The sequence below is a fragment of the Gossypium raimondii genome, chromosome 11, assembly GCF_025698545.1.
Source record: "Gossypium raimondii isolate GPD5lz chromosome 11, ASM2569854v1, whole genome shotgun sequence".
Taxonomy (NCBI): domain Eukaryota; kingdom Viridiplantae; phylum Streptophyta; class Magnoliopsida; order Malvales; family Malvaceae; genus Gossypium; species Gossypium raimondii.
In genome coordinates this window covers 13567760-13594802 of record NC_068575.1, presented here as the reverse complement: position 1 = coordinate 13594802, position 27043 = coordinate 13567760, and the positions used below count along the sequence as shown (strand labels likewise).

At 33.0% G+C, this 27043-nt stretch overlaps 3 protein-coding genes across 4 annotated transcripts; 2 read left to right on the top strand and 1 right to left on the bottom strand.

Moving 5' to 3' along the window:
* The first annotated feature begins 4354 nt into the window (after nt 1-4354).
* LOC105801223 (uncharacterized) lies at nt 4355-7057 on the top strand. The gene is made up of 5 exons (XM_012632551.1): nt 4355-4359; nt 4441-4504; nt 5775-5892; nt 5997-6399; nt 6472-7057. Exons 1-5 carry the CDS (start codon nt 4355-4357, stop codon nt 7055-7057), a joined length of 1176 nt encoding a protein of 391 aa, XP_012488005.1.
* Nucleotides 7058-9704: 2647 nt separating this feature from the next.
* Nucleotides 9705-10739, top strand: LOC105804566 (germin-like protein subfamily 1 member 11). Its single transcript, XM_012637239.2, has 2 exons — nt 9705-9908; nt 10007-10739. The coding sequence occupies exons 1-2, from the start codon at nt 9782-9784 to the stop codon at nt 10543-10545; spliced, it is 666 nt and encodes a 221-aa protein (XP_012492693.1). The 5' UTR covers nt 9705-9781; the 3' UTR covers nt 10546-10739.
* Nucleotides 10740-12633: 1894 nt separating this feature from the next.
* On the bottom strand, nt 12634-20529 carry LOC105804571 (probable UDP-N-acetylglucosamine--peptide N-acetylglucosaminyltransferase SEC). Of its 2 annotated transcripts, XM_052623813.1 has the most exons (27): nt 20165-20528; nt 19659-19804; nt 19477-19575; nt 19316-19366; nt 19086-19202; nt 18850-18906; nt 18245-18364; nt 18000-18062; nt 17814-17892; nt 17386-17495; nt 17231-17284; nt 17078-17145; nt 16892-16994; nt 16583-16785; nt 15908-16004; nt 15477-15548; nt 15260-15336; nt 14972-15173; nt 14691-14858; nt 14333-14443; nt 14170-14256; nt 13940-14067; nt 13777-13859; nt 13563-13668; nt 13331-13477; nt 13095-13215; nt 12634-13006 (listed from the first exon to the last, which is right to left on the bottom strand). In XM_052623813.1, the coding sequence occupies exons 1-27, from the start codon at nt 20352-20354 to the stop codon at nt 12893-12895; spliced, it is 2973 nt and encodes a 990-aa protein (XP_052479773.1). In that variant the 5' UTR covers nt 20355-20528; the 3' UTR covers nt 12634-12892. The 2 variants fall into 2 exon arrangements, with proteins under 2 accessions (XP_052479773.1, XP_052479774.1); XM_052623814.1 differs by lacking the exon at nt 17078-17145 and having other exon boundaries at nt 16892-17011; nt 20165-20529.
* Between the last annotated feature and the right edge of the window lie 6514 nt (nt 20530-27043).

Sequence of the window (27043 nt, the reverse complement as noted above, 5' to 3'; positions counted from 1 at the left end):
CAATCGAGTACACACCTATTACGATTTCGCTCTTACACGTAGCCTCGTTTCTCCGGAACCTATAATAAACATTACCAACACTGATTTTAGCAGCACATTCGAAAACTAAAATGAGATTATTTCATAATGAAACCTTAGAATATTGAAAAAGTGAACTCGATCACTTACCGATAGCGAACCGAAAACCCAAACGTTCAAATCTCTGCAGAAGCACCTATCGCTACTTAATTTTCACCTAATTTGAAAGAACCAAAACAACCATTTTTTTAGAAAACCAACCATAGAACGAGAGAAAGTGCCAAAATGAATACTTACCGAATCAAGCGAGTTCAATCATCGAGCATGATAGAGGCATAAAAGAAATAAAAAAAAGGGTGGAAATAATGAAAATTCGGTAGAAAAAAGGGTGAATAAACATCAGAACGATGGAAGAAATTTTGGGGAAGAGAGAATAGAATTTTGGATGAACTGAAATTAGCAAAAAGATTTTGATAGAATCCCAAAATCTTTTAATTATCTCACCACTACTCTCATTATCACACGGCCTACCATACGGGCGACCAAACGCCTGTGTGGCGTTGATAGTTTGGCTTTCAACTTTCGTCGAAACTTTATTTTTTGCACAATCAAGTACACACCTATTATGGTTTCGCTCCTACACGTAATCCCATATCTCCAGAACCTATAATAGACATTACCAATGCCAATTTTAACAATACATTCAAAAACTAAACTGAGAATGTTTCACAACAAAATCTTAGAATATTGAAAAAGTGAACTCGGTCACTTACCGACAGCGAACCGAAAACCCAAAAGTTCAAATCTCTGCAAAAGCACCTATCGCTACTTGATTTTCACCTAATTCAAAAGAACCAAAATAACCTTTTTTTCAGAAAACCAACCACGGAACGAGAGAAAGTGGCAAAACGAATACTTACTGAATCGATCAAGTTCAATCGTCGAGCACGATGCAGGCACAAAAGAAATCAAATGAAAAGAAGGAGGAAACAATGAAAATTCGGCAGAAAAGGAGTGAATAAACGTCAGAATGATGGAAGAAATTTTGGGGAAGAGAGAATAGAATTTTGGATGAACTGAAATTAACAAAAAGATTTTGATAGAATTCCAAAATCCCTTAATTATCTCACCACTACTCTCATTATCACTTAATTTCCTCCACTACATCGTCCACCACACTCTCATTCACTCTTAAACTCCCCAAACTACAGCATTTTGGTCAACCTACAACACTCACACGACGCAAGTAGTAAAAATAAATCCTTTGTTCGCGCAGAGTCTCGAACTCTTGACCTTTAGCACACCAACTCACCACTTAACCGCCAAACTAGCAGGCCCATTTTGTAATATTTTACCAACATTTATTTATAAGCCTACTGGTTAGAGATAGAGGTTTATTCATTTAAAACCCAAAAATTTGCCCAAGCTAATGCTTGAACTTGGGACCTCCGAGTCCGAGTCCGAGTCCGTCCGAGTCCGAGTCGTGTTAATAGAGAAATAAATGGTAAAAATGAAATACTTGATATTTGAAATGGCAAATTATATGAAATGGAAGTGAAATGTGAAATGGAATATGAAATTGTGGTATGAGTTGGGAACATTGGTTGTGTAACAGCCCGATTTTAGGTCTAGATGGAACAGTGATTTCGGGACCACAAATCCGACAAGGAAATAAAGTGATAAAAAAAGGTAATTGAGTTATGTCAACATTGGAAAGTATATTATGACATATTAATTCAAGAAAGGATTAAATTGCAAAAGTGAGAAAAGTTTTGTTACCTAATAGTAAATACTCAAAATTTGAGGGGTTAAAGTGTAAATATGAAAAAGTTGAAGGACCAATAGTGTAAATATTTTAAGGGTGGAATAATCTAGAAACTAAGGAAGATGGATGAATTCGGACCAAATTGAATAGATGAAGAATTATGAGGACTAAATTGTAATTTTACCAAATTAAGTGATGACTCAAGGATGGAATTTTAAAAGATCTAAAGAGCAAAATGGTCAATTAGAATAAAGAGAAATCTTGAAAATAATGATGATGTTGGAGATATTTTAGATTAAATAAATAAATATTAGTTTATTAATGTTTTAATTTGATTTTAAATGATATTTTATTATTTTATTATTTTATTTAGTGTATATATATGGAAGAAAATATGAAGAATCATCATCTTCTTTCCCATGCAACTAACGTATGAAGAGAAAAGAAAGAGAGAAACTTTCTTTTCTTTACAATTTGGTCCTTTACCAAAAACTCACCATTTTCACTTAGAAATCAAAAGAATTTCCATATTCATCAAGAGAGAAAGATAACAAGGAGACTATGGGGAGCTAGAATATCAAGTTAGATTCAAGAAATAGAAGTGGGGAGGAGAAAATCAAGTTAAAGATTGAAATCAATGGCATAAGGTAAGAACATCAAGATTTTTATATACTTTTGAGTTTGATATTATTGAAAAGTAGGAAATTAACGTTAAGGTAGAGTTTCATTATATAAGGTTATATATTCTTGTTATGTTAGTAAAGGAAATAAGAGAAAGTTATGGAAAATATAGAAGAGAAAGGAAAGGAAAGTGTTATAAATTTAGTTATCAACATTTTACACTAAAAGCAGTTTTGAGATAGCAGTGAGTCCGACTTTGAAAATCTATCAAAAATCGTATAAATGGAATTAGAGGATGAAAAAATATGAAATTAAATCTTATTGAATCTAGTTTCTCATAGAAGAAACGTTTTAAGCAATGTAATTGTAAATTGTGATATATAATAGGTTTTGTGAGATAAGGTCAGAATGATTTTGGGTTCCCCTGTACTGACTTTGGAAAATCATAAAAAATTGGAGAAAAATAATTAGAGACTTAAATTTATATTTTTAAATAATTAATGAGTATATTTTCAATATAAATAAATGGTAACATCATTCAAATTCTGTACGAGGAGATAATTAATTTTTAGTGAAGAAGGGTCGGGACTGTCAGACAGCAGAACAGGGATGACTTTAAAGAATAAACTATACTTATTAGCTAAACCAAAAATTTTGAAAATTTTATGGTAAGAATATATGTGAGTCTAGTTTCAAATAAAATTAATGGATCTTAATTTGGAGTTCTTTAGCTCAAGATATAAATAATTTAGTGACTATGACTCAATTGGATGACTTTGAATGAATATATATAAGTAAATGGTGAAATTATAGCTAATGTTACCTATAAGCATGTTATATACATTAATGATGTGGAATGGAGAGGAGGAGGAAAATATATGATTATTCAACTAGCATGAGTTTTCATTAAAATGACCAATTTACATGTTTTAGGTTCAGGGGACTAAATTGAACAAATGTGAAACTTTAAGGGTAAATTTGTAAAATGTCAAAAGTGACCAAATTGCATGAAATGAATTGTTTTATTATTTAAATTAGTAAATTGATTGAAATATTAATTTAGATCAAGATTGGGTGGAAATTGAGAAAATAGAAAATTACCAAAATGTCCCTAAATTTTGGTATTTACGCAATTTAGCTTTGATAAGTTCGTATGAACTATATTCTGTATAATTTTAATTAAAGTGAATGTTATTTGATGATGAATATTATATAGATATGTGTTTTATTATTGAAATTGAATTATTATTGGTAATATGTACAATTATTAGATGCAGTGAGATGATTATCGGAAGCTCGATTGTGGTTGGTAGGAAATGTTGCATTATTTATATTGTGAAGAATTATAAAATCATGTTAATAATTTGAAAGTTTTAATAATTAATGAATTTTATAACTCGGTTCAATACGTTTACAAGTGTATGTGTTCTGGTAATGCCTCGTACCCTATTCTGGTGTCGAATATGGGTAAGGGGTGTTACAGGTTGATTATATTCAATGAATCCATGAATTTGGAAATTGAGATAATATGTGATTCATAATTCGTATTATGAAATGAAGTAGTAATTGACATTAAATTAGTAACGATATATATATTTATTTATATTTTTTTATAAAAATGAATTTATATGAATGGGAATGATGTTTATATGATTTAATATAAATCGATGGAGAATTCAAGCTATAAAATGAAAAATAATGTTTGGCATAAATTTGAAATGGGATGTATTACAGGTAAATAGATTTTATGATATGATTAAGATAGTGAATTAATTAAATGATTATTTGTTTTATGAATGATAATGAAATGTTGAATTAAGTGAATTGAAATGTTATATAATTGAGTTAATATATATATATGATAAATGTTGAGCTCACCTTCTTGATATGTGATTTGCCATGACAGGCAAACTTTATCAAGCTAAGTAGCATGTAGTGTATAATTATAACATGAGGTAAGTTACTTGGTTTTAATACCTGTGAACTTACTAAGCAATTTTAAAGCTTACTTCATTTTTTTGTTTTTTTTCCTGTAGTGTCAACTTGCGGAACATGTTAGATGGATCATCGAGAAGCTCACACTATCCTGGTAATGATCTAGTAGTCTTTCTATCATTTAAAACTAGATTTTGTGGCATGTATATAGGTGAATCATTTTTTATCAATCTTGAATGTTAGTACTTTAGTTCTTGATTGTGGTTTGTGTTTTAAATGGTTATACGATATGTACATAAGCTATTTTGGGTTGATGGTTTAAAGTTATATGTTGAAGTTGAAAATTGTTATAAAGGTTGTCATGCATAAGGATAAATTTAATGATTATTATGGTATGTATATAGGGTAAATGATGATAGTATGTGTGGTGATGGTATGCTTGATTGTGGATCATGAATTAGTTGAGAAATGGTAATTTTGGGAGAAATGTATGGTAAATATGTTAATTGATAGATGTAGTATATGCATTCATTAAATTAAATTGTTTCAATGATATGGTAAGTTTTGATTATGTACAAAGGTAAATTTTACTATTATGATACATGCTTGTATGTATAACTGAATTTAAGTTTTGAATTTGGTTGTGATGGTTCCAAATGGCATATTGGTTAGTATTAGGATTATGGTACCTAATTGTATACTTAGTTATTAATTATAATAAGTAAGATGGTCAATATGTCATGGTTAAATCATGGCATGTTTGTAATGGTTTGAGTGAGTTTTATGCAGGTCATATGTGTACCTAGTTGTATCCATGAATTAAGATATAGGTTTGGGCATGAAATGAACTTTCAAACTAGTGATTTTTTACCATCTGGATAAAAGTATTAATAGCAGGGACCAAGGTATCGATACTTGACCAAATGAACAGTGTTTTCAAATTAAAGAATACCAAAATGGTATCAATATCAATTTTAGTATCGATACCTATCACATAAATATCGATACTTAATTCAAAACTTTAAAAAATTTACAGTTTGGTCCTTTTTCATGCACGAATCTAATCTGTTTTATTTTAAATCTCAATTTAGTCTCGTTTTCATTTTTAAGAATTAATGTGTGTATTTATATGATCATTCAATTTTTTAAATTGCATATGATTATTCTGAATTTATTTGTCGCATCTCGTAGCTCGAGTCTTACAATCGAACTGCGTATAGGGTGTTACAGTCAGTCTGACTATTCAAAAGGGCATTCTTTCTATTTTGGCGAGTAAAATTTAGAGATTAATTCAAGAAGAGATTGGAGATTCAAAGTTTTACATTATAGTGGATTAAGCTCGTAACGAGTCAAAGAAAGAACAAATAGTAATTTATGGTTTGTTGATAAACAAGGTTTTATACGTGAACGATCTTTTGATTTGGTTCATGTAAAGGACACCACATCATTAGCTTTGGAGAAGGCAATCCATGAAGTTCTTTTACTTCATTGCCTTAATGTGGATGATATTCATGGTCAAGGATATGATGGTGCAAGTAATATGCGTGGTGAATGTAATGGCTTACAAGCATTATTTGCTAAAAAGTGTTGATTTGCATACTATGTTCACTGCCTCGCTCATCGTCTCCAATTAAATCTAGTAGCTGCATCTAAGGAGGTTATTCCTATTTGTCAATTGTTTTATACTTAACTGATATAATCAATTTGGCTGCTTTTTCAAACAAGTGGCATGAACAATTAAGAGACACTGAGTCATCTCATATCGCGAAGTTGATTGACACTAGTGAGCTTGAAACTGGCAAAGGGAAAAATCAAGTCGATACTCTCCAACGTCTAGGCGATACCCGATGGGGATCTCATTTAGCTTCTCTCAATAGCTTGATAAGGATGTTCGATTCCGTCTGTGTTGTATTACAAGATATCATTAAGTCTGGCAACCTTACTCAAAGAAGTGAAGTTGATGGAATATATGATGCAATGATATCCATTAAATTTGTTTTCATCTTGCATTTCATGATTGAGATGATTAGAATCACTGATGATCTTTGTGAAGCATTGCAGTATAAACCGCAGGATATACTAAATGCAATGCAGCTGGTGTCATCAACTAAAATGTTTCTCTAGAAATTCAGAGAACATGGGTGGGATCCTTTATTTGAGGAAGTGAAGTTATTTTGTAAAGATCATGAGATAGAAGTCCCCAATTTAAGTGCTCCATACAAAGTTGGTCGAGGTCGGTCTTGTATCCAGAGAGAAAACCTCACAATTGAGCATCACTATCGGCTTGATATATTCATTGTTGGTATTGATTCATTGCTAACAAAAATGAATTCTCCCTTTAATGATGAGGTAGTGGAGTTACTTGTTCTTAGCTCCGCTTTGGATCCACACGATTACAAAGCTTTTTCGGTGGAAGATATCTATAAGCTTATGAATTCTTTTTATCCAGATGATTATACAGAGCAAGAAAAGCTACACATGAAGATTCAATTGGAGCATTTTCAACTTTATGTTCATCAGAGCACAGAATTACAAAAAGCTTCTATAGTTATCGAGTTGTCTCAAGTACTAGCTAAGACAAATAAGTCAAGTATTTATCATCATCTTGATAGAATTATTCGTCTTATGCTAACTCTTCCCATGTCTACTACAACAACCGAACGAGCATTTTCAGCCATGAAAAATGAAGACAAGGCTTCGCAACAGAATGGAGGATGATTTTATTTCAACTCACTTGGTGGCATACATTGAAAAAGAGATAGCTCGAGAATTTTCAACAGATTCTATCATTGATGAGTTCGATCTTATGAAAAAGCGGAGGATGCAACTTAGGATGCCTAGTATTGAGAAATAGGACTAAAGCCAAGTTTTTTAATTTAATTTTTTGAATTATAATGATATTTATGAAATTTTTAATATAGTATTAGTTATTCTTTTTTGCATATTGGAAAGAAATATTTAATTTTATATAATGTGATTTTTTCTTTTAATTTTTTTACGGTTAAATCGTTCATGCTTTTTAAAAAACGTTAACTTGATTTGTTTAATAAGAAAAAATATTTGCAAAGAATTAACACTTGTTTACGTTAAAAAAATCATTCGAATTTAAAAGTTTCGCAACCCGATCTAATATATACAGAATAAATAGTAACGATCGATCCTTCCTTTAAAAAATCAAATTGTTAATTCTAAGAATAATTAAAGGCAACTCAGCCTAATTTATGTTATTAATATAGAAAATTTTGGACTGAATCAGTCGGCTATGGACATTAGTTCTGTTCAATGTTATGTTTTGTTATATGTTGTCCGACTGGTTTTATCAATATTTATGGTTCAATGTCATAATCACCTATTAACAACTCATCTTCTTTATTTCCTCTTGATTATAATAATATAAGTTAGGCAAGTTCTTGCCAAATCATTAATGTTCTCCATGTTTTTGCTATTCATTAAACATTTATTGCTTAAAATTTAATTGCAAAGAGTATTTGCTCTGCTATATATCACCTGCCGACTCTCTTATCAAAAATATGAACCAAAATAAATCAAAGTGCGCATTGAAAGGTGTCTCAACATGAAGCTTTTTCTATCCTCATATATAAGAGAATTTTTTTGAGTAATTGAAAGTTGCAATGGTTAATTTGTCAGCAGAAATGGGGCCTAAAATTTTGGCTTCTGCTGTATTTGATGCTTGCTCTCTTGCTGTAGCCTTAGTTTGTCTATTACGATGGCCTTTCCTATTGCTGGTTTCATTTTGTTTTCGTGGGTTCAACTTGTTCCTCTTTGTCTCCTTCTGGCCTGCTGTTTTCTGTTAGGAGAAGGGCTTTCGTGTTTTTTTTAGGTCCCAATGAGATGCCATAATAGAAGAAATTCACCAAAATTATTTAGAAGGTTGATTTATATTTGATGTATCGATAATATATAAGTTTATGCGTTAAACTCTGTTTATTTATTTCAGTCAAACTCTAATTAATTTAGATTGTTTTATTATTATTTTACCTACTAATTTAACTTATAAATAGACTTTTTTAAATATTAGAATTTATAACATTTTTAGAAAATTTTGTGTTTACGTTTTGAAGGTTCTTTGTTTTTGGATTTCGGGATTTAGTTTTTATCTCATCTTTTGTATTTTTCGTTCTTTTTCCATTATAGTAAAATTACATTTGCCTATGATTTTTTATCCTCTTTGGAGGAATTTTTTCACGTTAAATTTATGTGTACAATTTCTCAATTTTTTTTACTATTTTTACTTGTTCGTTGCCTAATCAGGTCTATCCCCAACAGTGCACCACCTATACATCTACCGAAATATTCTTGTTCAACATGCAATATAGAAGCAAAACTGGCATAAATAAGAGTAGTGGTTGAACAATATAATATAATGGAGAATATTTAATGCAGTGTCGGTGCATAAGTTTCATACATTATCGATGAATAATAACACGACACATCATCATTAAATAAAACAAAAAATAGTGGAGGACATTTCACATCATCCTCTTAATAGAAATTAACGAATGAATGATCAAAATATAATATTTTGATAACTTTAATAACAATTATGTATCTTTTAAAATATAAGAGCTAAAATATAATTTTAATCAAAATTTAGACACAATTGATATATTTTTTAATTTAAATTTATGTGTGAATCTCAATCAAATATATTTTAATTATCATTCCATTCGTGCATTCGATTGTAAATACAAATGTATTATTATGACTATAATTGTAATTAATTAACTCAGGCTTTTACGAATAACTGCACTTTTTGAGGTTAGAAATTGTATTAAATGCAATATTTGACAACTTTATTAGTCATTTTTGAGTCATGGAGTGAAAGGTATTATTACTACATGGAGGAACCGCACTCTGGCACTCGTTAAAAAAACATATATGTGGGGCATAAACTACGGCATCTTCTGTTCTGTCATTAATTTTCTTGCTTTTTTTTTTTGTCTTAGCATTGTTTTGTCCATTTGGTGGTTTTTCCTTTAGCTGGTTGGGTGTTTTGTCTTTGAGGATTACTTATTCTAGTTTGTCTTCTGCTACCTACTACTCTCATAAATGGTGCAGAATTAATACGAATTTCTGTCTGGTTTTGGATAAATGAAACGTCCATTATCCTAATCATAAGTTATTAATGGAAACATACGACCAATAACCTTGAAATATATATCTAGGATAAAGCAAAGAATCAGACAGAAAAGGAAGAAAAATAAAATTGCAGTTGTTGAGGAATATTCTTTTCATGGAAATATAAAATCCATAGCCATCTAGGCATATAGCAAGTTTTCACCTGCTTCATGTAGATAAATGAGGACCACTTTCACAGGTTTTCCATCTATAAATAGACCTATCTTCCGTTAAGATCTCTCATCCTTCAATCAACAGCTAACAAGTAATTGAAGTAGATATATAGCTAGAATATTGATCCCAATGAAGGGAGTTCAACATTTCCTTGTATTTTTTTCCCTATTGATATTGGGTGTCACATTAGCCTCAGCCTCAGATCCTAGCCCTCTTCAGGACTTTTGTGTTGCACTCAATAGCACCAAGCATGCTGGTAGTATATAGGAATTTGTGCCATTTCATTATAATAATGACACTACTATTTGTATCATTTTATGTTAGCTAAAACTCTCTCTCTCTCTTTTCATGCAGTATTTGTAAATGGGAAGTTGTGCAAGGATCCAAAACTTGCCACAGCAGATGATTTCTTCTTTTCTGGTCTTGATAAACCAGGAAACACATCCAATGCAGTGGGATCAAGAGTTACTCCTGTTAATGTTGATCAAATACCGGGACTTAACACTCTTGGTATATCATTGGTTCGAATCGACTATGCACCTAATGGTGGTCAAAACCCTCCTCACACGCACCCTCGCGCCACAGAAATCCTAGTTGTGACAAAGGGTACACTCTATGTTGGCTTTGTAACATCGAACCCCGATAACCGATTATTTACCAAAGTACTGAAGACAGGCGATGTGTTTGTTTTCCCTGTTGGCCTCATTCACTTCCAGTTCAATATCGGGAAGACCAATGCCATTGCCTTTGCTGGTCTCAGCAGCCAAAACCCAGGAGTTATAACTATAGCCAATGCTGTTTTTGGTTCCAACCCAGCCATCAATAGTGAAGTCCTTGCTAAGGCCTTCAAACTTGATAAGAAAATGGTGGAATATCTTCAAACTCAGTTCTGATCAGATAAATTTAGTTCTTTGCTACTTTGTTTTGAACCATTTTCCTTTGTATCCTCGTTGTTTCAATGCTTGCACCTCCCCCTTTGTCTATGTTTGGTCATTTAATGTACAAGTTCATGATTTAGTGTGTTTTCTGTTTTTATCTATGTTTGCTAAAACCATTTGCGAAATTCAAAAGTATCTCATACACAGTATATTTGTTAACCATCTTTCGTATCTAGGCATGCACAATGCACACACCGTTTTTCAATGACACTTTCTTTGAATAAAACTTAGAATTTATGTTATGTGAATGAAAAAGAATAAATATTTTAATGCCAAAGTTTTTGTTTAAAATTGGATCTATTTAAAATAATTAAGTAAATTATTTAAAGAATTTGAAAACAAAAGGTTAGATTAGGGCAAATTTTTGATGCATTGCATCGTCAATGAACAATAACACGACACATTAACATCAGTGCAATAAAAATTAGTGGTGCACTTATAAATAAATATTAATAATTTTATTTAAATATAAATTTGAAATTGATATAAATTTTAAACTCTAAACTCAAAACCTAAAAAATACAGTGATTATAATTAATATTTAATTATATTTGAATAAAATTATTTATATTTATTTATAAGTCTTTCGCTATTTTTATTTTTTCTAATGATAAAGTATTTGGGTAATTTTAAAATTTAAAGATTTTTATTTTATTTTATTTTATTTTATTTTATTTTATTGATGAAATATAGTTTTATGTTTTAAAATCTACATAGTGCCAAAAATAAAATAGCAAATAGCAAAGCAAGTCAAACCGTAGAACATGGGAGTGGGACTTTGGTCTTACTTTGAGTTGAAATATTGTCTTATTTTTACATTTTTGTTATGGATAGAATGTTCATGTTTTAGTAGTAAATAATGATATGAATTTAATTAATTAAACAAACGTAGGCCCTATAATATTGTTATTGATGGGTGACATAACAATCTATTATCATCCACTGCTCTTTCAGTCATGATTATAATGGTGACAAATTTTCACTTTTTCTTTTTGTACTTTTAAATTTTTAAATCTATTCAAAAAGTAGTTACCTGTCGGAGTACTGGAGAAATTCATGTTGAAATTTAATATTTAACCTTTTACTTTAATTTATTTAATTTGGTTTTTCACTTTTATCGTATTCGTACTCCCACACTGTTAATTACTATCGTTAAAGTGAATGCGTTAAATATTTTTGAATTCCTACATCATAGCACTATTAAAATGGGTCAAGTTCTATAAAAGCTCCTTGTACTATGTACATGATCTCTTTACTTTTATTCAAGTTGCTAATACCTCCTCTAATCCAAAGCCCAATCAAACCTCAACCATATCTTTGAAAAATAATTTAAAAACCTTTTTTTTATGAAAATGTAATAATTGTCCATAATTTAAAAACTTTGATTGAACATTTCTCCATCTCAAATTCCTAGCAGCTGATACCTGCCCGGCCCATCACAATAAAACCCATTTATCAAATTGGTTGGGTTCAGCTCAAGGTTTTCTGCGACAGCCGGGGAGGTCTGCTTTTCTTTTTATTTTCGTTAATAAGTCATTCGTATTCCCTCTTTTAATTCTCTTGAAGAGGGATGAATAAGTAACTATTAACATACGGAACCTATCATATTTTTTGAGATATCTCAACTTCGATGTCGATGTTTCCATGCATATCTTTGCTATCTTTATCAGCTTCATAAACAATGCGCTGATTTCAATTTACTTATAGGTAGCACTTAGGCATGCAAATTACACATTTTAATAGAAACAGGGAGTTACCACCTGCTGAGGAAGATGGCAATTGCCTCACGCACCCAACCAAAGGTTGCCTCAACTTTCAATCAACAATGCTCGAGACAGAGATGGGGGAAAAACCTTTTATTATACTGGGCTGTGCAGGGATGTGTCAAAGCCTGTCCCATCCAAAAGCTTTGGTCAACGTGCTCATGAGATTATTCTGTTGCCATCACATGAAAAAGAAAAAACCATCTACATGATTGGCATTAATTTAGCCCTCATTCATTGAATTTGGGTTGAGCCAACTGTGCTCAGGGTTACACCCAACTTTTTCTGAGGTCAATAAATCATGTAAGATACATGATCTTCTGTAACATTTCTTCAATCTCAATTCCAAAACCACATGAATAATCAGGTAAATAAAGTCTGATAGTACCTCAAACTCATCTCAGTAAAATCACATTGCCACCTATAAGATGTAAATATCAGAAATAAATCTCATTAACATTGTGATTATCTTTATTCCTAAGTAGGATTTCTGGTTCTTCTATATCCTCTTAATTTTTATCTACAATCCTCGTTTGTTCCTATCTATTATAAGGGAAATCAAAGTCATTTTCAGTGACTTTGAAGTGCTGGGGCTGCTGCCCTGAGCAATACAGATTCCACATTTTGAAGTATGACCTCTCCAAATTCCGCACCTGCCATGGTTTATAACCAAAATTGTTAAGCATTTATAACAATATCTAATGCAGAAAATAATAACCTGCGACGTTAATTAAGCTTTACCCAGCGTGCTGTGTCGAAAAGAGGGCAAGTTAAACGAGCTGCCTTGAGTTTATTGGTAAGAGCCTGAAGCTTCAGCCTATTTAATGCCAACGAGACAGCCCTTTCTTCATATTCCTTCATACTGTAAAATGCAGGAAGAAACTATCATAACATAAAGATTTAATAGGAAAACATATTACAGCGTATGTATAGTATACACGCATACACACTCTCCAAGGACAATGTTAAAAACCTACCTGTTCACAATCATCTCCTCCCCCAAACCAGTAGCGAGACAAAGTGAACCAGCAACCCTTGTAGCCATTTTCTCAAGGGGTAGAGTCACCATAGGTAAACCAGCCCATAACACATCCGTGCCAGTAGTATGTGCATTGCATAAAGGGCTATGAAGAATAACAATGGAACCATCATTACTGAACTGCAGAACAAAATAAAATTGTTAAAGACAGCAGGGAAGAGAATACTTACGTGTCGAGACAGAGATCAGCTAAAGCACTGCGCCTGATATGTTCATGTTTCATTGCAACATCTGTGAAAATTATTTGCTCTGGCTGTACCCCTTGTGCAGCAGCATCTGAAATAAAGATCAACATCAATAAAAATAATAATAACAATAACAATAAAAAGAACTCAATATTATGAAGGCTTCGTTCGTCAAAGAAAACATGAATGCAGAACCTACATGCTCGCAGTCTCGTTTCTCCAGCAGCTGGGAATCTGAGGAGCCAAAGTGCACTATTTGGTACACGCTTAAGAATATTACACCTGAATTTATAAAAGAAGTGAGTGAAATGACAAAATAAGAATATTACTTTCATTAAACTCGGTGATCATCCTCATATTACCAAGTATTAAAGATTTCAGGATCCATTTTATACAATTGGTTGAAACATGCAAAAATAAATTTATCTTCAGGAAGACCATAGTCAGATCGCTTGTGCTGACAATGTGGATCCAACACATCACGATTTTTCTGCAAAGAATAAAAGTTAAAGAATCAGGCCTTCACTGTCATGAGATTCTACTCGCAGGGAATAGATTCTGTTTTATTACAAATTTTTTTAAAAAAAATCACCTGCTTATAATCATTCACAAAGTAGCAATGAGGGAGATGGACCAGTTTCTCAGAATAAATATGTGCATAGCGCAAAGGTGAAACAAACTGGAAGCAAAGAAATAGCAGGTTAGATGAAGAACATATGAATCATTGAAGGTTTATGTGAAGCACCAGCTATTACCTCATCACTGACCAAGTAATCAATGTAATCTGCCCCGGTAGTCCCAGGGAATCCCATATATGAAACCTGTATAGGTGCTGGCTGCATGGCAAAAATTTCATTCCTTGCACCCTGTATTATTGAGCAGCACAATCATTTCATATTGGAATTACATAAAGTTGATACTACAGAAATGTAAAAATATAAGACTTTAACCACCTTATATTATTAATAAAATATCAACCCAAATAAATCAAGGAAAAGAAAAGAACTTGGGTTCATTTTTATTATCATTTCATAATATCACATCAATCAAAACAGCTAGACTCTGAAAATAAAATTAGGTTCCACAAAGGATGAGAAAATTGATCATATTAACCTTAGTATACCCATTCAGGTTGATAAGGATCTGTATTCCATCCTTGTTAATCATTTTAGCGATCACATCTGATGACATGGAAGAGACATCTATAAAATGCTCAGCCTCAGACTGGATACGCTGTCTCCATTCAGTGCCATCATTTTGACTCAAGGCATAGCAAAATACCTGCAAACACCATGTTTTGATGTCAATCATGGCCACAAACTTCTAGTATAATAAGATTACCCCCAACCCCCACCCCAACCTCCCCCAAAAAAAAAAAAAAGAAAGAGAACAACCTCTACATTCTCTCTGTTGTGCATGCCAAATACCGATCCCATGAGGTGTGACAAGGGGTGATTGCCAAAATCACTGCTTACATAACCAATCTTTAGCCTCTGATTTCCACAATCTTGCTTAATAGGAATTGGAGCAGGATGGTTGAAAGGAGGAAGAGCAAAACGAGATGCAATCAAAGAGCAATGAGCAGCATATTTACGGCTGCAAGAGAAGGGAAGAGATGTTACTGAAAAACTCTAGTTCACTGCAGCAAAATTACATATGGTACTACGAAAAGAAGTTTATACCTAATATCAAGTGCAAGCATTGGATCAATGGGATATGCTATAGCATGGAAAGGTTGCACACTAGGAAGAACTGACATCTGAGATAAAGAAGTTTTGTGGTTAATTGCACTGAAAAAGGAAATACTAATTGAAGTAGTTCCAATCTTAAAAACAATGGAAATGGAATAACATAAAATACTAGGAATACGAAAAAAGATGCATGCATATCAATACTCACATTAATCTGCCTTCGGATGATGCCCTCAACTTCAGTGAACATTTTATCCCGATCCTCCCAGCAGCACACACACTAAAAATATAAAATCAAATTAGATCAGCTGATCCCAATTCAATAGGTCTCTCTACAAAAGCCTGTAAATAAACTAAGTTACTTTGAAGTAAGATCAAGTTCCAAGGAAGCAATTCCACAAGATAATTAATGAAGCAAGCTGCATAAGTCTTGACCTTAATTCATTCAATGAGTGATTACTCTTAAGAGTCAGGCATATACAAAGAATATGATCACTTAGAAAAGGTTGAATGCCCTGAAAGAAACAGCATGTCCACAAAGTGCTTCCTACTACTACATAAAATGATATCCCCTGCATGTAAATGTAGTTTTTGTGTAGATATTAATTCCATAGTGCATTGAACTTCAAGCCATAGTACCTGTAACGTATGTAGGAGGTTACAAGTAGCTTCAGGAAAATCTGGTCGAAGAAGCAATGCCTGCTTATAGCTTTTGACAGCAGCCTCCACATGTCCACTGTATTAAAATTTACAAGTAAACCAAATTCAGAATCAAAGAATTGCTAGTAAAAAGGCATTTCTTTAACCCCAATAGAAAGAATCATACATTATAAATCTACATTGACAAGAGTAGGATGCATCAAATTTGTTTTTCCTCATTTTGGATGAAAATCAATCCACCACCTTTCTGAGCTATAATGGTTAATCAATAAAAGCCTATATGATGAAGTAGATTTTAGGATTTACTAATATTCAAAAAGTGCAATCAACTATACAAGGATGATGGCTCACATTAAGTTTTATTGATATTCAACCCCTAGTGCAGGGAATGCAATAAACTAAAATGATAAAAATCTACACCAAACAAAGAATAAGAATCTAAACTAAAGCATCATTATTCATTAGCAAAGGGCAAGGGACAGAAAGCTCAAAGACATTGCTAAGAAGTTGGAAAAAATTTCCAAATGAAAACATTGTTTAAATTTAGGAAAACAAACACCTTTCTTCCCCAAGAGTCCCATAAGATGCTACTGATCCTTACAAATGGATGCCAAGGAATGTGACCATTAAAAGAAATTATAGAAAAAAAATTACCTATCCTTATAAGCAGAAGCCAGATTTGCATGGGCTTCAGCCATATTTGGCTGGATATTAATAGCACAAATATAATCTTGAATTGCTTCACTCACTCTACCAATCTCCTTGTAAGTGTTACCCCTATTTACAAGTCCATCAGCTGCCAATGGATCAATCCGTAAAACCTCATTGTAACAAGATATAGCTTCCATGTGATTTCCCTATGGTAAAAATAAAATACTCCATAAATAATAGAGCCAAAAGAAAGGTGGAACTCCTTAACATAGCATCAAAAGAAAAACAGAAAATTGAACACCAAAGAACAACCTGTTGCTTATAGATTACGGCAAGGTTATTGAATGGAGCAGACAACCCTGTCGTCACAGCCAATGTAGCCTTATAGTAAGAAGCAGCAGCACCAACCATGTTCCTAGAATTCCAAAATATCTGGTAAAAATACCATTCACCAAAAACTCATCAAAAGCTAAATTTTGATCTTCAAGGATAGCGTACCATTCCATATATATATTCCCTAAGTTGGTAAGTGCTTGCGGATGGTTGGGTTGCAATGTGAGACATTGCTTCACCATCAATGAAAAATGGTAAGTTCAAAAGATCAATAACTTTAAATGAGAAAATAGAACTTAGATTACCAGAAAAACCTACATTATAGCATTGAATTGCCTCATCAACACGACCCACATCTTTCAATGCATTTCCCTTCAAGTCAATAATTAAAAACATATTCAAGTTAGCAAACTTAAAAAGCAAAAGCTTAGGATTAACTATAATGTTTACAATCTGACACAAAGAAAACCAACCAAATTGTTGTAAGCTTCCACAAATCTTTGATCATAGGCAATAGCTTGCTTATAATGGTGGATTGCCAAATCCAGCTGTCCTCGCTCATAGTATGTACTAGCCAGATTCCCTGCACCATAGAATCACATAACTTGGTACCCCAATAACATAAATTAAAAAGAATATCTTTTAACATTTTGAGGTCACTATGTGAGGTAGAGAAAACAAGAAATTAGAAAATTATAAGAGAAACCACCGCACAAAATAAATCATAGTTTCGAAGAAAAATAAAACAAGTATTGTTGACTTTAGTCATTTACCTAAATACATCAGGAGAAATAAAACATATATATCTGCAATCAAGCAGCAGCCAGATGCAACTCATCTGAAGATTTCAACCTTCATAAAGAGAAGGTATAGTTGACTAAGGTGAAGTAGCAGCACTTACCCAAAGCTACTGGATAGTTAGGCCGAGTCTGAACAGCTCGCTGATAACAGACAATAGCCTCCTGAGGCATTGCCAAAGCCTGGAAAGGCAAAAACAAGATATATTGTTTTTTCTCCGATACAGAAAGACCAGTCCATGGACTAGCAGTGACCCAGAGCATTACGAGCACAGGGCACGAAGGCTTACCTTGTAAATATTCCCAAGATTTAAATAAGCCTCAGGAAACGCAGGTTTGAGTTTAACAGCTTCCTGCATTTGAAATTTGCGAATATAAAATAGTTCTTAAAATTAAAAAACGTGAACATTATATCTCACAGAAACTTCTCAAGAAAGAAAGCACAGGGAAAAAGTCATATCCAAGCAAGCAGAACAATGAAAATTACAGATAAAAACAACAAAAGAAACAATGATGGAAACAAGATTCAGCATACCTTGTAATACTGAAGGGCTCGATTTAAGTCACCTGAATCCATGAAAAGACCGGCAAGGTTTGACCATGCAATGGCAAAAGTTGGCTGTATCCGAAGAGCCTCAAGATAACAACTGTATGCCTGCACAAAATGTTAGATTCTGACAATTTCGAGTCTTTGCAGATGGAAGTTACAACAAGAGCAATCATCATCTGATCCCCTGGCCTGTAGAAAACAACTTGATATCTGTACAGAACTGTGATATCGAGACACAGTTCCACACATGAATTACTTCCATCAGTAACTTACCTGACAAAGAACACTAGAAAATCTAGATCTAGTAAGGATGTTTTCCCCTCACATTCTGTTTGGCAGGATGGTAAGAATCTAGGCCAGGTTAATCCAGCAATGACTATACACGCTCACACTGGACAAAAGATTAGACCACTTCCTCCAAATATGGATAGAAGGAGGTCCAACCAAAATTCTAATTGCAGGTGTTCAACATTGGACTTGCCAAGGGCATGAGTACATCAGTTAAATAATTCAGCCCAAGAATTCACATTTCTGTACTACTTATGGAGTTGGCTATCAAATTGTAGAAGAATTTAATCCTTGACACTTACTTCTTGAGCCAGACCTTGTGCCTTCATTAGATTTCCAAGGTTACTATGAGCATCCACCTGTAGGGCAATTAAAAGATATTGGTCATAAAATCTTATTGAAACTAGCCATGCCTCAGTTGTTAACAAGGTAAAGGAACAAAAAAAACAAAAGAAAATGAAATGTAGGACTTCCAGTTAATTTAAAAATTAGAGCATTTAATTGGATTAAAATAACATAAAACCAGATCAAAATATACCAATAGAGGATTTAATTGCAGAGCCTGACGGCAACACTGTGCGGCCTCATTAAATCTTCTTTTTCGCATGTAAGCACTAGCTAAATTTGACCATGCATCAGCAAAGTTAGGGCGAAGCTGCACCAATAAAAGTTTAACCAAAGATCAGTAAACAGACAAAAGATTTCAATAGCAAAGGAGGGAGACAATGCTTTAGTGGCAAAACTGAAGTTCCATAACCATATACAAACCTCAATTGCAATCATATAGTACCGAATGGCAACATCAACATCGCCTTTTTCCTACATATTAGAGCAAAAATAAACCTTCATCAGTTCTCCAAAAACCCCTAGTTCTTAAGATATAAATTTTACTTTAGCTGGAAAGGATTGATGTGAAGATTAATAAGTACCTTCCAAGCATTTGCCATGTTTCCATAACACTCGGCAAAACGAGGCTGAATTCGAAGGGCTTCTTCATTTTTGGCAATGCACATGTCGTAATCATGCAACTGAGGCATACACAATAGGATTATAAAACTACAAAATCAAAATCTTCTAAAAGAATAAGAGACAGAAAAGGCAACTTCTTAACCTGATAATAAATAGCACCCAAAAGAAGTAGATTATCAGTACGAAGCGAATTCTGGTCGTAAACAGCATTGCTATGATCCAATGCTTGTTTGTAGTTTCCAGATTTGTACAATTGATGAGCTAGAGCCAACTGCATATCTTCATCAACTGCATCAAAACCAAACCAACATCCGCACAAGCAATTAAAGAACATTATACCGATCAAAATTTCAATCATTTAATAATTTAAAATAAAAATTATACAATAAACTCTTTCAAAAAGTCTTAACTGATTTTAGTTTTGAAGAATTATGAATACATATAATCGTGATACAAAAGAAACTATATATAATCGTAATACAAAAGAAACCCTAAAAATCTAAAACCTTAGGATAGTAAAAATCTAAAATCATATATCGTTAAAAGAAAAGGAGAATCTAGCTGAAAAAACACAATTTTAATTTAAATAAAAACTTTATAATCAAAAATCGAAAACCAGGGAAAAAAGGTAGAGAGAGAAAAGCGAACCTTCAAGTGAATCAGGTCCTCTATGAGGCACAATACCAAGGGATGAAGCCGGCTCATGTTTCGCCCCATAAATGGAAGCTTTGCCGGAAGCCAGTGCCGGAGCGTCGGAAATAACATCAGTACGATCGACGACACTGCCGCCGTAGGTGGAATCCCTAGAGATGGTCACTCCGTTGTTCATCGACAACATGTCCGATGTCCCTCAACAAAAATCCAATCATCAAAAAGAAGAGAAATCGAAATTTATGAGAAAGGAGAGCATAAGAGAAAGTTTTAGATGATGATTATTATAAGTATATAATGAAGAGATGAAATCTACGCCGTACAAGTAGGGAAAAAAGAGATACGTTAGGTGATATGGGCAAAAACAAAAACAAAGAAGATTCGGTTTGTTACTGACACGTATCTCGTTTTATGATCTGTTCCGGACCTTCCTTGATTGATTATCTTTTGACTTTTGCTGCCCATTTTGCCCACTGGTCATGCCCATTGATTTCGTAATTTTCTACAATTTTTTTAATAATTTAATTATAAGTTCTAATTATATATATTTCTTTTATGACAATACTTAAAATTACTCGTAATTTTTCTCAACCTATAAATAGAAAAATAATACACTTTAACTTCTAGAAAATATTTTTGAGGCCATTTTTTATTTAGGAGAAATAAATTTCTCTTAAAAATAACTTATTCGAAATATTTTCTCCTAAAATTTATTTTGAGAAAAGTCAATAAACCATATAAATTTCCTTGTGAATATTGTAAATTTTAGATTATAATGAAATACCATTTTAGGCAAAAAAAAAGAGTTATGAAGGTACCACATCAATTTAGATTAATAATAATAATTATGATCATATTGACCTGATATAATTCGTAATGTTAAAATGTACTAATACAAACACAACACGTTGAATCTGTTGAATTATTTAATAATTATTGAAGTTTTAAAATTTTATAAATATAATTATATATTAATTACACTTTCTAAAATGAACATTAACCCTAAAAAAGGGTAAATTTTAAGTGAGAAAATATGAGACATTAATTATTTATTTTATATAATTTTAGATATGGTCATGCATGCATATTGGGTGAAATTTTATATTATGTCTTGCTTATTCTTTTGGATTGCAATAGTTTAAAAACTTTTTTTAATATTGGATAAATTATTAAAATAATCACTTTTATTTTCTTTAAGTTATATTTTAGTCACTTATGTTTGAAATGTTATGTTTTAGTCACTTACGTTTGTCGAAACCATTTTTTGAAAACAAAAATAAGTTATCGACTTTAAAAACAAAAATTGGAGTCGCCACCGATCCTTTATTAAGGTGTGATCGGCTCACCAAAAAAAAACAATTCTGGTCTGCAAAATTTGAGAAAATAGGTTCGGGAGTCAGTTACGCACGAGGAAGGGTTAGCACCCTCGTGACGCCCAAAAATCGGTACCAAATTTGATTATTTTATGTCTTGATGTCGAAAATTTGAAAAGATTTTAAATAGAAATTTTTAACCCGTGAATGGATTTAAAATGACAAAACATTCTCATTTCAAAGAAATAAAACACCACACCCAGTAAGTTAGGGCACAATATTTTATATTTTCAAAATACCGAATATTGCTTTTTGTTTTAGAAATTCTTATTTCGAGATAACGAAATGTCACGACCAGTAAGTTAGGACCCGACATTTTGAATTCCCGAGAATAAGGTTTTATTTGAAAATTGAATTTATTGTAAAATAAATACTTAGCTTTCTAAATTCATCGAAAAATGATCACGATCCGATGAAGTTAGGACACGATCTTTCTCGAGAATCATGATTGCCAAATATTTAAAAAAATTTTAAAAAATGATGATTTAAGTATTTTGACCAAAATCAAAATATATTTTTCTTTAAAAGTATGATAAGATGTTGATGCATGTACATACAAAGATCACGAAAATGAATCAATAATGCAATGTACATGCATTTTAAAAATAATAAACATAATAATGTATAAACATAATATATTGGTAATTATCAAAAATATGGACATATGTATATATAAAAAAATTAAAAATATATTTATAAAGGTATAGAATAATATATATCTATGTATACGTATATATAAAAATATTTGGATCATAAAATATGGAAAACATATATATATTATAAAAGTATATACGCATACATATGTATATAAGGCTAAGAAAAATAAAATAATAATAAAATCTATGATATGTACATATTATAAAATTGTATAAACATATGAATTATAAAACATGAAAATATAAATAATTATAAAATATGAATGTATATAATATATATATAAACTATATACAAATAAAAATAAAAAATTTATAATAATAATAACAAAATACGTACTACATATATATTTAAAACATTTAATATATATTATATATATGAGCACACATATATACATACAATAATAATATAATAATAATTAATGAAATAAACAATAAAAATAAAATAATAAAATAAACTAAAAACAAATGAATGACTAAATTAAAATATCAAATGAAGTTGAATGCCAATTTTGAAAATAAAAACAAGAAATGGAGTAAATTAAAACAGTGCAATAGATAAAGGATGAAAAAGTAATTTTCCAACCCACCCTAAAACGCCGCACACTATTGGACCAATTTGAAACGAAAATAAAAGGTGCAATGATTTAGAACAAATAAATAAGTTAATTTGAAAAGCACCATAAATCATGAGGACTAATGGCGAAAATAGTCCATTTTGAACCCTATATACTCCCATTTTAAAACCCAAAAATCAATTCCCTTCTGCCATTTTTGTGGTGTGCCGCAACTCCTCTCAAAACCCCTCCTCTGCCATTCCAATTTCCTCCCTTTTCCGACCAGATAACGGCTAACGAGAGCGCCCAACGAATCTCTCGACGATAAGTCCTCCTCCCCTCACCCTTTTCGTGTTTTGTTTTAAGAAAATAAAAAGAAAAGAACCAAAATAACTTAAAAAAAAGAATCCTACCTTCAAAAGTATTTTTCTGTATATTTCCTTTTTTATTTCGGTACAAAAATTTCCTCCCCTTTTTACATAAATCCATTGGCTTTTTATAGCCTAAAACCTCTTTACAATTTGTTGTCGTATATTCAGTCATTACTACTGTTTGTGGTTTGTTGCAGGTGACGAACGTGCATGGTGGGTGTAGGGAATTCTTTGAACGTGGGTGGAGACAGTTGCCATGGCGTGGCGATTCTTTTGTGCCGATTTGCTTCAATCTGCTTAGGGTTTCGCTATACCGTGTTCTTTTGGGCTATGAGCTAGTGCTAGCAATTTGGGTTGTTTGGGTATTGGGCTTGTAATTTGGTTATTGGGTCGGGGTGTTATTGGGTTTAAAACTGGGTCTGTAATTTATTGTATTTTTATTTTAAGGTTTATGTATTTGGGCCCGGGCTAAAATGGCCTATTACAGCTGCCCCTCTTTGCTTGTTGTCGTGTAACGGGAACAGAGCAAAGACTTTAAGATGGCCAATTTTGCCCGGGCATACTGGACCTTAGCGCTTTTCTTTTTCAAGTAGCCTCATTCCAACCTACTGCATCTTCAGAGGTATAGGAATTGGTGCTTCAATCCACTCCACTGCAACGTTAGAGAGATAGAACTTGTCTTGTAACTTCTCAAAAGAACAAAATTTGCTATCTTTAGTCTGTTCCATTGCAACTTCAGGGAGATATGACTTGTAGCTTCAATTTATTCCACTAAAAGTTGACGTGACCTGCTCCTTTGCAATTCATAGAGATAAGATCCGTGGTGTTAATCCGCTCCACTGCAACTTCAGGGAAATAGGATTATCTTCTTCAATATATCCAATTACAATGTCGAGAAACAAGATCCGCCGTCATCGGTCTACTCCACTCACCGCTTAGGAGATAAGATCGCTATTCTTGATCGATTCCATCGTCGACCAAGGAGATAGAATTATCGGCTTCAATGTACTCCACTTGTAACCCTGTGGAGGTAAAATCGCCATCTTCGATCCGCTCCACTAATGCTTAGGAAATAAGATCAAATCTTCAATCTATTCCACGCCAACCGGGGATAGAATTATCGCTTCAATGTACTCCATGTAACCCAGGAAGGTAAAATTCGCCATCTTCGATCGCTCCACTACCGCTTAAGGAGATAAGATCTGAAATCTTCAATCTATTCACGCCAACTAGGGAGATAGAATTATCGGCTTCAATGTACTCCATTGTAACCTCGTGGAGGTAAAATCGCCATCTTTGATCTACTCTACTAATGCCTAAGGAGATAAGATCTCGAAATCTTCAATCTATTCTCGCCAACCGAGAGATAGAATTATCGGCTTCAATGTACTCCATTGTAACCACGTGGAGGTAAAATCGCCATCTTCGATCCGCTCGACTAATGCCTAGGAGATAAGATCTGAAATCTTCAATCTATTCCACTGCCAACCAGGGAGATAGAATTACGGCTTCAATGTACTCCACTGTAACCACAGGGAGGTAAAATCTGCCATCTTCGATCTGCTCCACTAATGCCTAGGGAGATAAGATCTGAAATCTTCAATCTATTCCACTGCCAACTAGGGAGATAGAATTAGTATCTTCGATCTCCTTCGCTGTCGATGCAGGAAGGCAAGATCTGCTACTTTCACTGATCTGTTCTCCGGAGAACATGACCTGTATAATGAACCTAATTATGCCTAATGATTAGGATGGCATGATCAAAATGAATCAAATGCTCCTAACTAGACATGTGTGAATGGTGTTTGCATGAATGCAAAATTTTACTCTCCGAGAATGATCCCGCTTAGGTTGTCATCACTCGAAGTTTATTAAAGTCGTATCACTGACGTGCTACAACGTCTTTTGTTCGGATCACATCTCCAAAGAAACGCTTGATCAAATTGCCCCTCACTGTAAACCTCAAAGTTTCATCCATTGGGACGTAAAATTTGTACCATCTTTCTCCCGCTGTAACCCAATGGTAGAAAATTTTGGTCTTTTCTCAATCCTCATCTATCGCAATTCAAGAATGCAAAATGTGAAGCTCTTTGGTCTTTCATACCAATCTCAGGGTGTCATACCAAATGCCTATGCACGAATAAAGGATTCTTCTCTCCAAAGAAACCCCTTTTTATTACTTGGTGATTATTACTTGCTTGTTCATCTAAGCCTTGCCACCAACCTATCATCTTGTCATTTTGTTCAATCAATGTTTTTGACAACAAAATCAAAAAGAAAGTCCTAATTTAGACTTTTCCTTCTCAGATTTCCAACATTTAAACCTGGTGCGTTCTAAACAACAGTCCTGTTTCAAGCTCCAATATTGTTTAGAAACTTCTAGAGTAATATGCAAAACTTCCATTGTAAAAGTTTTATTAGTCCATTAATCATTATTCCAATGCAACATGCTTGCAAAAAGGTCATAACAATGGATAAGAATAAAGTTAGTTTTGAGCATAGCTCGAAATGAATAAATTATCAAAAATAGTAAAGAAGGATAACAAAGAAATTGATTGGGAATGCGTATCTTGGAAAAGAATGAAGTATTCCAAGAATAACAAATTCAAAATAAATAGTATGGAGACGAGGTGCCCCAGATGTCGCAGATTGAACTTCTCTGTACAAACTTCTTGAAGACTATTTTGAGTTTGACATGTGTTTAGGAGATCTACATTACTCTGTCGATACCCCAAGATGTCGCGTACCCTTTCTTGCTGACTAAGGCATATCAAGATCACAGCATGTCCCATTCTAATCAACATTTGAGCTGCTCTGATTACCTCATGCCCATTTTGACCAATATTTGAGCCGCCCTTTTCGGGTTTTCAACTCAAATACCCTTTGGTCTAAGGCGCCCTTTGCGGGTTTTCACCTTAGCCTCTCCACTTTTACTTTTTCCATTTTTCATTTTTTATTTTTCACATCTTTTTTTTCTTCTCTTTTTTTTTGTGACTCAAAGTGCCCTTTGCAGGTTTTTACCTTGGTCCTCTCCTTCTTTAAGCGAAGCATTTCTTAATTGATTTCGAGTTTCGAGATTAGACAAGTTTTACTATCCGTCTCACTCAAAATCGTGCTCCTCCAAAAAGGTCTTCTTTACAATATAAGGACATTCCCACTTTGGCACTCATTTTTCTCTAAAATCTTTTTGTAGAGGAAGGATCTTTTTCAATACCAGGTTTCCCTCGTGGAATTTTCTGGGACGAACCTTTTTGTTGTAAGCTCGCATCATCCGTTTTGGGTACATCGACCGTGACGAATAGCCTTTTTCCTTCAATTAAGTTCAACTGATCTTATCGAGATTGGATCTTCATCCTACTTATTTCACCAATACAGGAGAAAAGAATTTCAACTTCAATGGAAAAGCGTGATAAGCTAAAGAGAAAGGCATTGCCCAATGGGTTCTTTTTCTTTTTCTTTTCCCCTTTTTTTATTTTTTTGGTTTTTTTGTTTTCTCTCTTTTTTTTTTGGATTGAATCTGCACTTATAGGATTAGGCAAGTCCTGGTCATCTCTTTCGATCAGAATCAATATTATTCCAGATAAGGTCTTCCCTATAACTTCCAGTTTCATTTTGTATGTGAAAGATCTTCTTTGGCATCAGGTTTCTCTCATAGAGCCTTTTGGGGCGAAATTTAACTATGACGAGAAAATTTTAGATCTTCTTCTTCAATTAGGATCACATCTAACAAAAATACGGAAAAAATTACAACTTGACTTCAACGGAATAAGCCAGAGAAGAAGGTATTGCCCCGGTAAAGAATTCTAACTACATCGTTCATGATGTGAATCTTGAACATACTGCAGATTTTTGACGTTGTGCTGTTGCTCAAATTACAATATCAGTACTTAACTCGGGCACGTCCTGGTATGACCATGCGGTA

Bases quoted from the DNA above. Each gene is read 5' to 3' on its own strand.
- LOC105801223 (XM_012632551.1), top strand. The intron at 4,505-5,774 runs GTAGTCTTTCTA...GTTCATGTAAAG, and splicing joins ACTATCCTGGTAATGATCTA to GACACCACATCATTAGCTTT. The intron at 5,893-5,996 runs GTAATGGCTTAC...GCATCTAAGGAG, and splicing joins AAGTAATATGCGTGGTGAAT to GTTATTCCTATTTGTCAATT.
- LOC105804566 (XM_012637239.2), top strand. From the start codon at position 9,782: ATGAAGGGAGTTCAACATTTCCTTGTATTTTTTTCCCTATTGATATTG. The intron at 9,909-10,006 runs GTAGTATATAGG...CTTTTCATGCAG, and splicing joins CAATAGCACCAAGCATGCTG to TATTTGTAAATGGGAAGTTG.
- LOC105804571 (XM_052623813.1), bottom strand. From the start codon at position 20,354: ATGTTGTCGATGAACAACGGAGTGACCATCTCTAGGGATTCCACCTAC. The intron at 19,805-20,164 runs GTTCGCTTTTCT...GTTTTGATGCAG, and splicing joins AGGACCTGATTCACTTGAAG to TTGATGAAGATATGCAGTTG. The intron at 19,203-19,315 runs GTTTGTATATGG...TTATTGGTGCAG, and splicing joins ACTATATGATTGCAATTGAG to CTTCGCCCTAACTTTGCTGA.